This window comes from Rhipicephalus sanguineus, chromosome 5, assembly GCF_013339695.2.
Source record: "Rhipicephalus sanguineus isolate Rsan-2018 chromosome 5, BIME_Rsan_1.4, whole genome shotgun sequence".
NCBI classification, from domain to species: domain Eukaryota; kingdom Metazoa; phylum Arthropoda; class Arachnida; order Ixodida; family Ixodidae; genus Rhipicephalus; species Rhipicephalus sanguineus.
The window spans coordinates 192637145-192649471 of NC_051180.1; the positions used below are offsets into that span (position 1 = coordinate 192637145).

The 12327-nt window shown below is 46.3% G+C and overlaps 1 protein-coding gene across 2 annotated transcripts in view; it reads right to left on the minus strand.

The window, feature by feature from the left end:
* The window catches only part of LOC119395155 (nuclear factor related to kappa-B-binding protein), a 755896-nt gene that overhangs the window by 614604 nt on the left and 128965 nt on the right, over window positions 1-12327 (minus strand). For both annotated transcript variants that reach the window (XM_037662442.2, XM_049415825.1), the window contains exon 3: window positions 5477-5532. In XM_037662442.2, coding sequence (XP_037518370.2) covers window positions 5477-5532 — 56 coding nt within the window. The remainder of the gene's footprint in view (window positions 1-5476; window positions 5533-12327) is intronic.

Consider the following 12327-nt stretch of genomic DNA (forward strand, 5'->3'; position numbering starts at 1 on the left):
AGCATGCGGCGGCGAAGAGCCTGTTCCTGCTGCAACTAATCCAATCTTTTCGGGGGCGCCGCTGCTTCCGTAATCTCCTTTGAAACGTTTCAAATGTGCGTGATGCCCTCCCTCCCCACCCCTCTTCCCCCCCCCACCCGCTCCCCAAAAACAACAACAGCAACAAAAAAAGGCACGTACCCAAGAGCCTTTGTACTCCCGTGCAACTGTCCAGAAAAGAGGTGCCTCTCTCTCTCTCCTGGTGACGTATAACTATTTACAATGGAGCGGTTAGGCGCTGAGCCGCGCTGCCGCAAGGGTTGCTGGAAATAATGGTTCGGTTTCTGAACCGACTCTTTCTCTCCCTCGCTAAAAAAGAGTAGAAGACCGTTCGTTTGTGCAGTAACTTCTCGAGGAAGTTCTTCAGTGGCCCTGAACACCGGCAGTGTTGGGTCGCGTGGAACAGCCCCGACCTTGTGCACGTGCATAGTAATTTTAGATTTCTCCACTGTCACTAGCTTTGGTTCGACTGTAAATGTAGTGTGGGTGTCGCGCATGGTCCGCTTGATACTTATGTCGCTACATTCAGAAGCTATCCAGAAAGCTCCTTTCCACTACTTCCTGGCTATCATTACACAAAAATGGTGATATTATACGCATGAACGAGGGAAGGGCTTTGCCTTTTTGCCAGCTAAAACACCATGAGCCTCATGCATGCCTAAACAGGTGTATGGGGCACCGCTTCCTTTTCCTCTGTTACGTAGCTATTTGAAATCTTCAAGAATGTGAATGGGGATTTAGGGTGACATCGGCCATGTTGTGGTGCAAGCGTGGCGAGCAGGCAGAGAGCGGAAGAGGAGGTCAAGCAACGTGACATACATACTTGGAGGGCGCACTCACAAACATACACGAACGCACTGCTCAGCTTTAGCCAAACGTATGAGAGGTATTTTTTTTTTTCAGCTATAAAACGAGTCCTCCTAGCACCGCAGTGAAGAGCACAAGTCGTAACACAGATGTGAATTGCATCCTTTTGGGAGTATTGAATAATAAAATGTGTAAGGGCTCTTTCTCGGCGAAGCCCAACCTATCTGTATGGGCCGAAAGTCAATACCCGAAAACTAGCTCAGCTTTTCGAAGAGGCTCTCCAATAAGCCTCACGGAAGCGATTGTTTTTGTACTAAAATTGTCATTTCTTCCCACAGGTTGGCTGCTATTGGCAAAGTTGGGCAAACTTATGCTAAGCAGCCAAGTGTGCAGCTATAGTACAGAACTCGATCTATGCATTGCTTGTACTTTCAGTGCCGGCCAAAACTTCCCAATGTGCATTATTATCAGTTGTCTACGTAGCGACAATGTAAAGTAAGAAATAAATAAAACAGAACACAAAGAGAGACGGCAGTTGAACAAAGAACGCAGTCAGTGCGAAATCTCCACCGAAGCGTCAAGAAGGTTGATCCTGACAAGGACTTTTTTTTTTTTTTTTTTTGCTGGCTTTCTTGCTTCTGCTAGACGGTGGTGGATGTCACCGCATCCTTTTTCTCCGTCTTAGCACAGTACACATGGTTGGGAAAGTTTAGAGTCCTCATCAAGCGCGAAAAGTGCCCGTCGCCGTCTACATGAGTGCTAAAAAAAAAATCATTGGTTGACGTCACCTTATGACGTCACAGATCACCAAAATTTTGGTCATCGTGACATCATTAGATGACATCGCTGCTTGGTCAAAGGTGGACAGATCCCCGAGGAACTGACAAACCGCGTGAGGTGCGGAAAGCTGTCGGTGGGGGTGGGGGGAGAAAGTCGACTGAGAAGAAAAAGAAGGCGGCTTTGGCGTTCGAATCCTGTTAGTCAAATGCATAAGGGACCTTGAGAGTTTTATTTGGATAGATATTTCGCACACCCCCTGCGCACTTGCCGGGCTTTCGCGAATGCGACGGCACACCTGTCAGAACCTGATCAGTTCGCGCACATGGTACTGGAGATATTTTCATTCGTTGCAGAGCCGCCGCACAGTGGTGTGGTAAACGAAGTAATCACATAAAGCGGTTGCTTTAGGAAATTCGCACGCGCTCACCGATGCGAGCACTCATAGCGCCAGCATATGGGATGACCACAGCGAAAACTCACGAACAGATTTTTTTTTTCACGTTTTGCCGCCAGACATTTTTGACATGCGACAGAAGCCCCAGAGCACGCAACTAAGCGCAAGGGTTTCAAAAAAGGCGCCCGCGGCTTCACATAGAATAATTTTTTGTTACTTTGCTAAATAGTACAGAGACTGGACTGGTCTCAAGCATTATTTTTTTTTCCTGAGGCACCCTATGTGGTCACTTTGAATTGAAACTTCACCGTGGAACAAAAATTCTATATTTGGCGGGGGGATAGACGGCTCACACATATGCCTAACTCGGGGGATTATGGCTGCACCCAGTGAGCTCTTGTTGAAAAGGTCCATCGGAGGGGCACGCTTGAGCGCGTCTATGTTCTCTGCGAAAGCCTCATTTACTAGGTGTCTATGGCGGCCGATGCGGCGATACTGAGACGGTAAATGAGCTACGTCACGCGCTCTGGCCTGTGAAGGGTGCGTAGAAAATAAGATGTCACATGATCTACGTGAGCAAAAGGATTATCTGCTAAATTTAGTTTTGCTAGAGGTTGTTAGTTCATATAGCATAAATTGTGCGCGTGTTGTCTATTTCACGCAGTCCAAGCTTTATTCCTGTGTTTCCAAACTTCAGTAGGCATCGAGACGCGTCCCGTTCATTTTGCTGCGCGCGGCTGGGAACGCTAGAGTTCACGCAGCCATCCGCACTTTTCGCTGCAGTCGCGGAAATATGGCTCGCTAACTGACGGCTTGCAAAATAGTTACTGCGCATATGCGAGCAAGCTTGTTTTCCACACGAAAGCCTCAACCACAGACTAGCAGACGAATATTTTTTTTCCCATTTACCACTAATCCCTGTCTTTCCTTTCTTTCGCTCAGTGGAAGAGGAAACCTACAATGAGGTGGGACATTCCTGAAGTACGTTTTGAGAAGCAGTGGTGCTGATCCTGCACCTTCGTATGAATGTGGAGGGGTGTACACGCTTAGAGCAAGAAAAACAGTCAGGGAAGGAGAAGTTTTACAGATGTTTGCAAAGTGGGCGCCAGATGCAACACCCTCTACGACGGAGTTGCTTTGTCGGCACTTTCGGAAAACGGGAGATAGCATGAACGAATGGATTCGCAGTGCGCCGTTGAGTACACAACGAGCGCGTAGTAGCAATGGGCATTTCTGAGAACGCGTCCTCCGCTCCCGTCGTAATGTGATGACGTCAACTGAGGCCTCAGCTAGTCTAGAGGGTGTTGGCCAGGGGTCGCTCACTATTTTGCAAAGTGTCAATGGGCCTTTTTCAGTATTTTTCAGGTCCGAACAGCGCCTCCAGTGGAGATCACCGAAATCGAAACTGGGGGTCCGTGGCCACCGAAGTTATCTGCCACGCACCGGTAAAAGAATCTCGTGGGTCTGGTATTTTTCGGGATAATTTGCAAACGACGCCAGGTGCCCCTCAGTTCGCACCTGCCTCTCAGTTCACACCTGTCGCCGCCCCGTGCAACGTTTATAGAAGCTGTTTAGCCCTGTGACCCCCCAAAAACATGGCGCGCGTCAAGTCACCACCACTTCGCATGCGCAGGCTAGTCTCCAGAAAAAAAGTCTATTGTTATCCTATCGTTCAACCGGCGTCACGTGAGATAGTCAAACACACATACACTGCCAAACAATCGTCACCTCCCCGCGAGGGGAAAGCAGGCTTCCAGGTAATGCCCTACGACCCTCAAAAATATGAGGAGGCAAGGTCAAGTTCTTTGTGTACTTCAAAAACGCTTCTACAGTCACCTGAGTACAAAGGCGAGCAACCAAGCAATTCCTGGAATCCTCGGCACAATAGCCTAACCTGCTGGCTATGGATTCATGATGTACAGTGCAACACGCTTTCTTTCCTTCTTTCTTTCTCTTTCCTTCTCTTTCTTTCTTTCTTTCTTTTTCAGCAGCCTCATGGGGTTACATTGTGCATTGAAGACGTGGCGACTAGATTTAGCCTCTGAAGTCTGGAGAAATAACCCATCCGTGTTTTGGCGGCTTAGTAATGTTTAGAGGCGCCACTTTTGACGAACGTCCGAACTGACGCGAAACAACTTGATGTCTTTTTTCACAGATGGCGCCACTGCCAAAAAAATGTTTGCGAGATTTATTATTTTTTGAAAATCTTTTGTTTTAAGCACTGCTTCGTAAAGTTAGTGAGCACTGGTAATTACAACACACTACATGGTCCTTCTAATGTGCAATACTTGTTGTGAATTAGCCTACAAAAGAAAAAAAAAGTAAATTTGCACGAACCTGGCAAGCAGAAATATGAGCTGAATTCACTGCTGTCCTACAAATTTTCTAATTAACTTACGACAATTTTCTCTTCATAGAAACCTAGAGAAAGGCTTGCTGCTTGAATATTGAAGATTTCGGAGTCTCAGCTTGGATAGTTTTGTCCCTTCGTCGGTAATGCCTGACCAAGTAGAGGCATAAATTGCCGAATTGAAGTAGTAATAATTCAAGAACTGTTCATTAGAACACAAAACAACTTCGCGTAGACATAAAGTACATTGTAGCCTGGAAACCCATTCAATATTGTTGTTCTGCACAGAACAGAAAAAAAGTTATTTACTTATAAACTTTCAATATTTTGCCCATTTTTATTGGAGCGTGCATCAATTTCTAATTGGTTTACTGGCAATATCTCTTCATAGAAACCTTGCATAACGCTTCGTTAAAAGGCTCAGCAAACTTCATTTCGTTATGTTGAACAGTTTTGCTGCACTGGCAGTACAACGGAGGCTTGTGCAGCAAAAACCCTGTTTTTTGCTCACACCGTTTTCATTTCCATGAACTAACGCTCCAGACTAGGCGACAATACTAGCTATCATTAGAAAGCGGAGAACGTAAGCTTTCTAATGCAATACAACTCATATTCATCCATTGAGCAGCGCAAGCACAGTGAGCCAGTAAACAATGACTAAAATGTCGAGTGCTTGCCACTGGAGTGGGACCGCCACCTTAAGGGGTTAATATGTTAGAATATAAAAACGCAAACCAATCCCAGACGTGACAAGGTGTTATGGCCCTGCGAGAGCATGCGACCTTCGTACGGCTGCGTATGGGGACGCACACCAATTATGAATGTCAGCTCGCGCATGCAAACCCACGCGTACCCAAGCTCTTGGGGCCCCTAGTGCTTGCGCACCCAGCACTAAAACTCTCCATTGTTGTGCAACAGAAAGAATCCAAAAACATGCCCTTTGTTTTCATAGTGTGCATTCAAGGGCCAAGAAGGGACAAGCTGCGCTGCAAGATTTTTTGGTAATTCACATATAAACCAAAAAGCTTCACATGAACAATGAAGCACATTGAAGTGTATGTTCAGGGGGTTTAAATGTTGGTTAAGAAGTTCACAAGTCAACTCACTGCAAGGTTTCCACTTTCTCCTCCTTGTCGTTCTCACCAAAGCTGGGCAGAAATTCCTGTGAATAAATGCACCATAAGAATAAATTGGTGGGGAACATTTTGAGAGAAGGCAGGAAAGGCACTCACTTGCAGCTGAGGTTTAAGGGAGGCCATGGCAATGAGAACTATCATTGAGGAGGAGGAGAAGGAGGAGGAGAAGAAGAAGAAGAAGAAGAACAAGAAGAAGAAGAAGAAGAAGCAGTAGCAGTAGCAGTAGTAGCAGCAGTACTAGTAGTACTACTGCTGCTAGTAAGCAGCAGTAGTACTAGTAGTAGTAATACTAGTAGTAGTAGTAGTAGTAGTAGTAGTAGTAGTAGTAGTAGTAGAAGTAGTAGTTGTAGTAGTAGCAGTAGCAGCAGCAGCAGTAGTTGTAGTAATACTAGTAGAAGTAGTAGCAGTAGTAGTAATACTAGTAGTAATCACGCAGGGCCACATGACCAGAGGGGGGGGAGTGAATAAGGAAATAAACTTTTTTTTAATTTCCTTGGCGAGGCGACCGAGGCCCTCACAGTCCAAAGGCAAGTCCACTGGGCTTGCCTTTGGACTGTGAGGCCTTTGGACCCACGCCTGCAGAATCGGGTGCAAGTGCTCGCATTTCAAACATAGCAGCAGATCTACATCACCTCATTTATATCACTAGCGAATCACACACACTCGCCCGCTTACAGCTTCGCTGTGACGGTTTTCACGGCGTGGAACTGGCCGAATTTTAATATTAAAAAAAGCAGACAAAAGAATTTTTAAAATGTCCTGTACATATTGTCTCACTAGCAACTTTTACAAAAACCCATTATAAAAGTCTATATGATGTGCAGAAAATTTGGGCAGCTTTATGGCACTCGCGAATTTTTCAGGATCTAAGTGCAACAAACGGAACTGTTTTATCTTTATTTGTTGTGAAATGGCACAGGGACGACTAAAAGCAGCTGCACAAAAAATGATAGCTGAAAAAAACAGCTTGAAGAAGTGCAGCATTGTGGCTACCTCGAGCTCTGATCTCTCCTCTTTACGATGACGCCAAGATGGTGGCACTGTGCCAAGGGAAAGCTGAAAGAGTTGCATCTTCTGAAGCCCAATTTTCTCATACCGTATTTACTCGCATAATGATCGCACTCGCGTAATGATCGCACCCCTAAATTTTGTCGTCAAAATTCGATTTTTTTTTTTCCCCACGTAGTGATCGCACCCCGAACTTGCCGCAGCGATATGTCGTGTGCCAAGTCTAGCTGATGATCATCATGTTTACCATCTGTCGAACGTTACGTAAGTGGCTCTTCAAGACTCACCAAGTGAACTGCATGCACCAAACAGATTCCTAATTTTTGCCCACCCTTGGCGGAAGCGTGCGGTATTAGGATAGCAGTAAAGACAAATGCCGTAGTTTTCACCACATGCCCACCATGTGTTTCTACGTCTGTGGCAGCTGAACGCGCCCATCTCTGTTTCTGTCCTTTAAACATGGCTATGCTGTTGCCGCAAATTTACCGATTTAAACGAAATAATTCATTATTTCGACGGAAGAAACTGTTTTGGCGCGCATGACGCACTCACGACCTCCATGACTTACGAGAAAAAAGGCGTTCGCTTAGCTCCGCCAGCCGCCATGTTTGCTTTGATCACGTGGTTTTGATATCCCGCAGTGTTAAGGCCCAACCGCATGCACGCGATTTTCGAGCGACGGAGACGAGTGACAGGGATTTGCTGTCGCGGAGGGCCATCCATCGCCGTCGCTTGTCGCGTCACAGGTTTTTGGGAAACCAAAAAAATCGCTTGTCGCCCGGAAGTGAGTGTGACGATTTCCGGCAACATGGCAGCATCGCCAATCCTCGCTTCGGTTGCAATTTGCTCTGATGCTTCCAATTGGCGCGTACTTCAACAAGGAATGCAAGTTATAGACTACCTTCTTTACAGCCCCATCTCACGCGGAGAGCGAGGCAGCGGCCGTATTTTGTCGTTAATTTTGATCGACGGTTCGTTTTGATGTTTCGGTGGTAGCTGCTGCATTTGTGGTAGCTTGCTGCAATGTCAACATCGTCGTCGTGTGAGGTAGCCCTTCTTCTTGTGAAGCAGCGATGTGAGGCGCTGCGGCTTTCCTTAAACGTTTCATGACAGCAAGAGGAAACGTTGTCGAGATGTGCCTCGTGGGCTTGTTTGAGTGCCGGTTCACGATGGGGCGATACGCGAGTTTCACTGCCGTGTTTAAGTTGAAGGCGGTTGATTGCGTGCTCGAGCACGGCAACCGCGCTGCCGGCAGGCATTTCGGTGTCGACGAAATCAGAATTAGGTATTGGAAAAATCAGCGTGAGAAGCTCATGGCTACCAACAGCACGCGCCGGGCTTTCCGCGGAACCAAAACTGGCAAGAGCAAAACTGTCGCCAACAGCTTCAAGAAGACAGGCGTATCTAACGCGCTCGACAGAACGGAAGATAACCTTCTGTGCGACTGTGATGACACTGCCGGTTCCGACAGGGAATCGAGCGGCGACGACACTGACGCCAGTGACGCTTCAAACTCTGAATGAAAGTTAGGGGGTCAGTGAATAAAAAAAATAAAGGGCAATATGCAATGCATGTAGTTCCTGCGTAATGTGTGCATTTATTACAAAGACTCTACTTTTATTTTTGGTTATGTTCAAGATAGCTATCGTAAGAATTCCGATATGCGACTTCTTCGCGTTTTCGGTGCTCAAAATATTTCGCGGAAAATTTACCCCGCATAATGATCGCACCCCGAAATTTGCGTCAATTTTTTTTTTAAAAAAAGTGCGATCATTATGCGAGTAAATACGGTAGTTTTTGATGACAACACACTGTTAAAGTGCTTTTTCCTAAATTCTACTGGGTATTTTTTTTAATATTTCACCATGACATAAAAGATTGTCTGAGAATTGAAAAAAAAATATAAATTGAAAAATAGAACATTTTGACATATCGTAAGTGCTTAGCCCAGACTTATCAATGCGGGACAAGATGAAGGGGGCATACGCAGCACCTGTGTGTCTCCCCCTTTGTCTTGTCCTGTCTCGATAAGTCTGCGCTAAGCACTTAAGATATGTCGTGCCAACAAGGCCAGAAGTCGGCCCTTGCTAAATTTTGACCGAATTCACATTCCCATTGCCACTCCCCCTCCTAATGAGGTATGCATTGACTTATCTTTAAAATAAAAGGGGAGAAATTGATGTTCTCTCGGTCTTTACGTGTGGACACCACCAGCAGAAGTCTAACAACTGTGTGTACTTCCACGGCTAGTTGGTTCAATACAGAGCGTATAAATTATGTGCGTTCACAGTGGCAATCCTCAATACTGACAAACAATTGATCAGTTTGTGTTGTATACACATTAAAAACCCCGAGGTGGCGACAGAAGTGGCAACAGCTTTATGCATCAATAACACTTGTTGCAGATACACCTCAGTGACTCTGAAATGGCAGTCAGAAATTATGCACAAGGACAAATTTCACTGAAGTATACCACCTCTGAGGAGACGGAGGTATAACACATTATATGGTGCCCGGCTCACATGCCCCCCAACACCCCCGTACCCAACCTCAACAAGGAGGTCCACCACATAAGACAAGGTCTCATGTTCTGCACCCATGTAGAGTGGATGGAAACCCAATGGAAGGATGGACAGAGAAGGGCAGATTGACCAGATACCAGTGACATTACAAAATTTTATCAAAAATCCAGAAGTGCTTATGTACCTTAAACTCGACAGCACCCAAGAGGTAGACTGGAGGCAGTTACAAACCAAAACTTTCCCCAACTCGGTACATCTCAGGAGGATATATCAGAAATCTGTTCAGTCAATAACTGCAAACTATGTGGCAGGTCTCAAGAATCGCCTAGGCACATTCTCTGGAAATGCAATATTATAGGCAGAGAAAATGCAGTCTGCCCAGATGAACCACTGCGCAGCTATGGGCCATCCAGCAAGTCCGTGAAGCGGCGAGGAGACGGGATCTCTGGACCAGACCACGAATTTTCCGGTTTTCAATAAAGTTTTTACCACCACCTCATATGCAAAGTACTGTCGCAACTACAAGGGGCACCCTCAGTTGCGACAGTACTGAGGGTGCCCAGTAACCCAGAGGAGACAAGGTTACGTTGGTATGGACCAGACTGCTTCAGGTCCGACAGGGTCAGCTTAGGCACCAGTGTGCCGCCACGCATGAGTTAGGGGGCTCACTGGATCTTTGGAAAAGCGAGGGTTCGTCTGGAAAACCAGTGCCCGTACGCAAGTCCGCTGGTCCGATCGTGGGGGGCCTTATGCAAACTCAACCGGGAACCATCGGGTGAGTGAGGAACATTCGAAATAAAAAACAGTCTTGTATCAGCTGTCCCTCAATTGTGCAACAGGATAAAGAAATCTTGTACCTGAATGATTAACGTGCTTTGGCTTTTGGTTATTCTTTTTGTTTTTTTGCATTGTGTGTAGCCACGTGAGGGTATAGATCTGCTCTGTGATATGGAATAAACTTTAGTTGTGAGTCGGCGCTTGTGTTCGTGTGATCTTTCGTCTTCCTTGTTGCGCCATTCTGAAGCCATGCATCTGTACCAACTCGCCCAATTGTCAGTGCTACTCAACATGATTTCTAATACATCGGGTTCCTACTTGTTTAACAATTCGTGTTGAAACTTTTTTAGCGCGCACAAAAGACGGAGGACACAGAAAGAAGGTACAAAATGAGCGTGTCCTCCGTCTTTTGTGCGCGCTAAAAAAGTTTCAACATGAATTCATACCAACTCGCCCAGCTCTCAGTTTTACTTGTTTAACAATGTTAATCTTTCTAACCCTGCATACGTGGCTTCACTCATCGCCATATGTATGTGCAAGGCACGAGTGCTTTCTTGGCACGCCCGATACAACATATGCCCTCCCGAGGTTCAGTCGTCGTGTAGATTCTACGTGCTGTCAAGAGGTCATATCAGGAGGGTTACCAAGATCGCCGTCTCTGAGTGGTGGCATCAAAGACGCCTGTTCAAGGATTTCCTTCGTGCGGCATGCGGTGACACAGGGATTGGGCCAGGGTACCGACCGTATCGAGAGTGGTGCCTTATCGCCGACAGAACAGCCGACCAATTATGGAATGCTGTCCGTCCGGGTCTACCCTCCAGGAGAAGACATCCTTGTCCAGAAAAAGAAGTCCTGGTGCTTGGGGGTGAGACTGTTCCAGATTCCATTTTAGAAGTTCTGAAAAAAGGCCCTAAGTTTGCTACAGAGCCTTCGCTGTCCCCAGCGGAAAAGGTCACAGTTTCCAGGTTGGTTGCTCCACTTGTGCCAGAAGACGTCAGACCTCAGTTCATCGATGAAAGTGTTGATCTTATTGACAATTCGGGAAAAAGTCGCTGTAGAAAAGTGAACACTAAGCCCGTTGTTGATTTCCTGGTTAAACGTGATCTTAGAGCACTTGTCTCGGACAAGGAAGGCTGTTACCTGAAAGCATGTTTTTTGAAAAAGCGTTTGTAGCTATAAACAAGAACTTTAAGGTGGTATCTGTCAAATTGGAGGGGGTTAAGAAGAAGGCTGTTGAATTGTTGGAAGCTAATGGTATTGAAAAAGTAGCCACTAGTGTGAGGAAGGCAAAAGGTTTTCACTTGAAGGTCTTTTTCACAGTAAAGACACATAAAGACCGTTTGCCGCTCAGAACTATAGTTTCTGAAAAAAGATGGTTGATCCCTCCGTCATAGGAATCAGAATAACACGAAAGTAAAGCGTGCCCTTACAGAAGTAGCTGAATGTTTACTGTACATTGATATGAGAATTTGCACAATGTATATTGATGTCTGGCCGCTATAGCACCATGTAACGTGGATGCACCCACTTTGATGATTGGTGGTACATCTCCATCCTGACGACTAATGTCCATGTTAAATAATTAAACAAACCCTTGTGGTAGCTGTAGTAGTTAACGGTGAAAGCGTAATCAGAGAACGAGGTGTGATAGCCAGAAGAGCGTCGCGTATTGGATGCAGAACTTGGTCGCCATCCCGCGGCATGTTAAAATGTGATTGAACACCACGGCCAGACTAGAGGGAAACACAACGCAAAGCGCGTCGTGCCGCCCCGGTAGCCTGGCCGCGATTTTTCTCGGAGAGAGCGTGTGAGCGGGGAACGTGGTGTTACAGGCAGGTGAGGCAGGCGCGCGTCGCAGAGCAATTTTTGGTTTGGATTAGCGTGATGTTATGAGCAAGGCTGACGCTTTTACGACACTTGGGCTAAGATCGCCACCTCGCGGTGTGTTAAGGCATCAACAAAATTGAACTTCTATTGAAAACGCGCCGAATGGGATGGACGTGTAGCGCGTTGCAGGTGCTAATCGCGGAGGCCACGGTAATGACGAATTCCTTTACTTTACCGCTCCCAGAGGGCAATACCACCCCGCCGACCGGGAGAATGGTAGATATAAAATTCGCGTTTGTAAAGCCTCTAGAGGCTGTGACCGTGGCACAGTGGATGGCGTGCCCGGCATCTGTTGTTGCCTACCGTGCGGTCGTTGGTTCGATGCCCTATGACAGAACTTTTTTTCTTTGCCATCTGATCGTGCAAATTTTTTCGACGTCATTTCCGTGACGGAAATACGTCACTGAAGTCTTGGTGGACCCCGGCATAAAACACTTTCGTGTTAAAAGGTTCATGGCAGTTGTGCTTGTCTCAGTTTCTTCAGAAATGCTTAAACTACAGTAGCCTCTCAGTAAACGGAAATCTGTTAAACGGAACTGCTGCTTAAACGGAACAAGTGCTTCTGACAATATTGGTTTCGTTCTCGAACTCTGCACCCCTGGTCACCTCTCAGTAAATGGAACACCT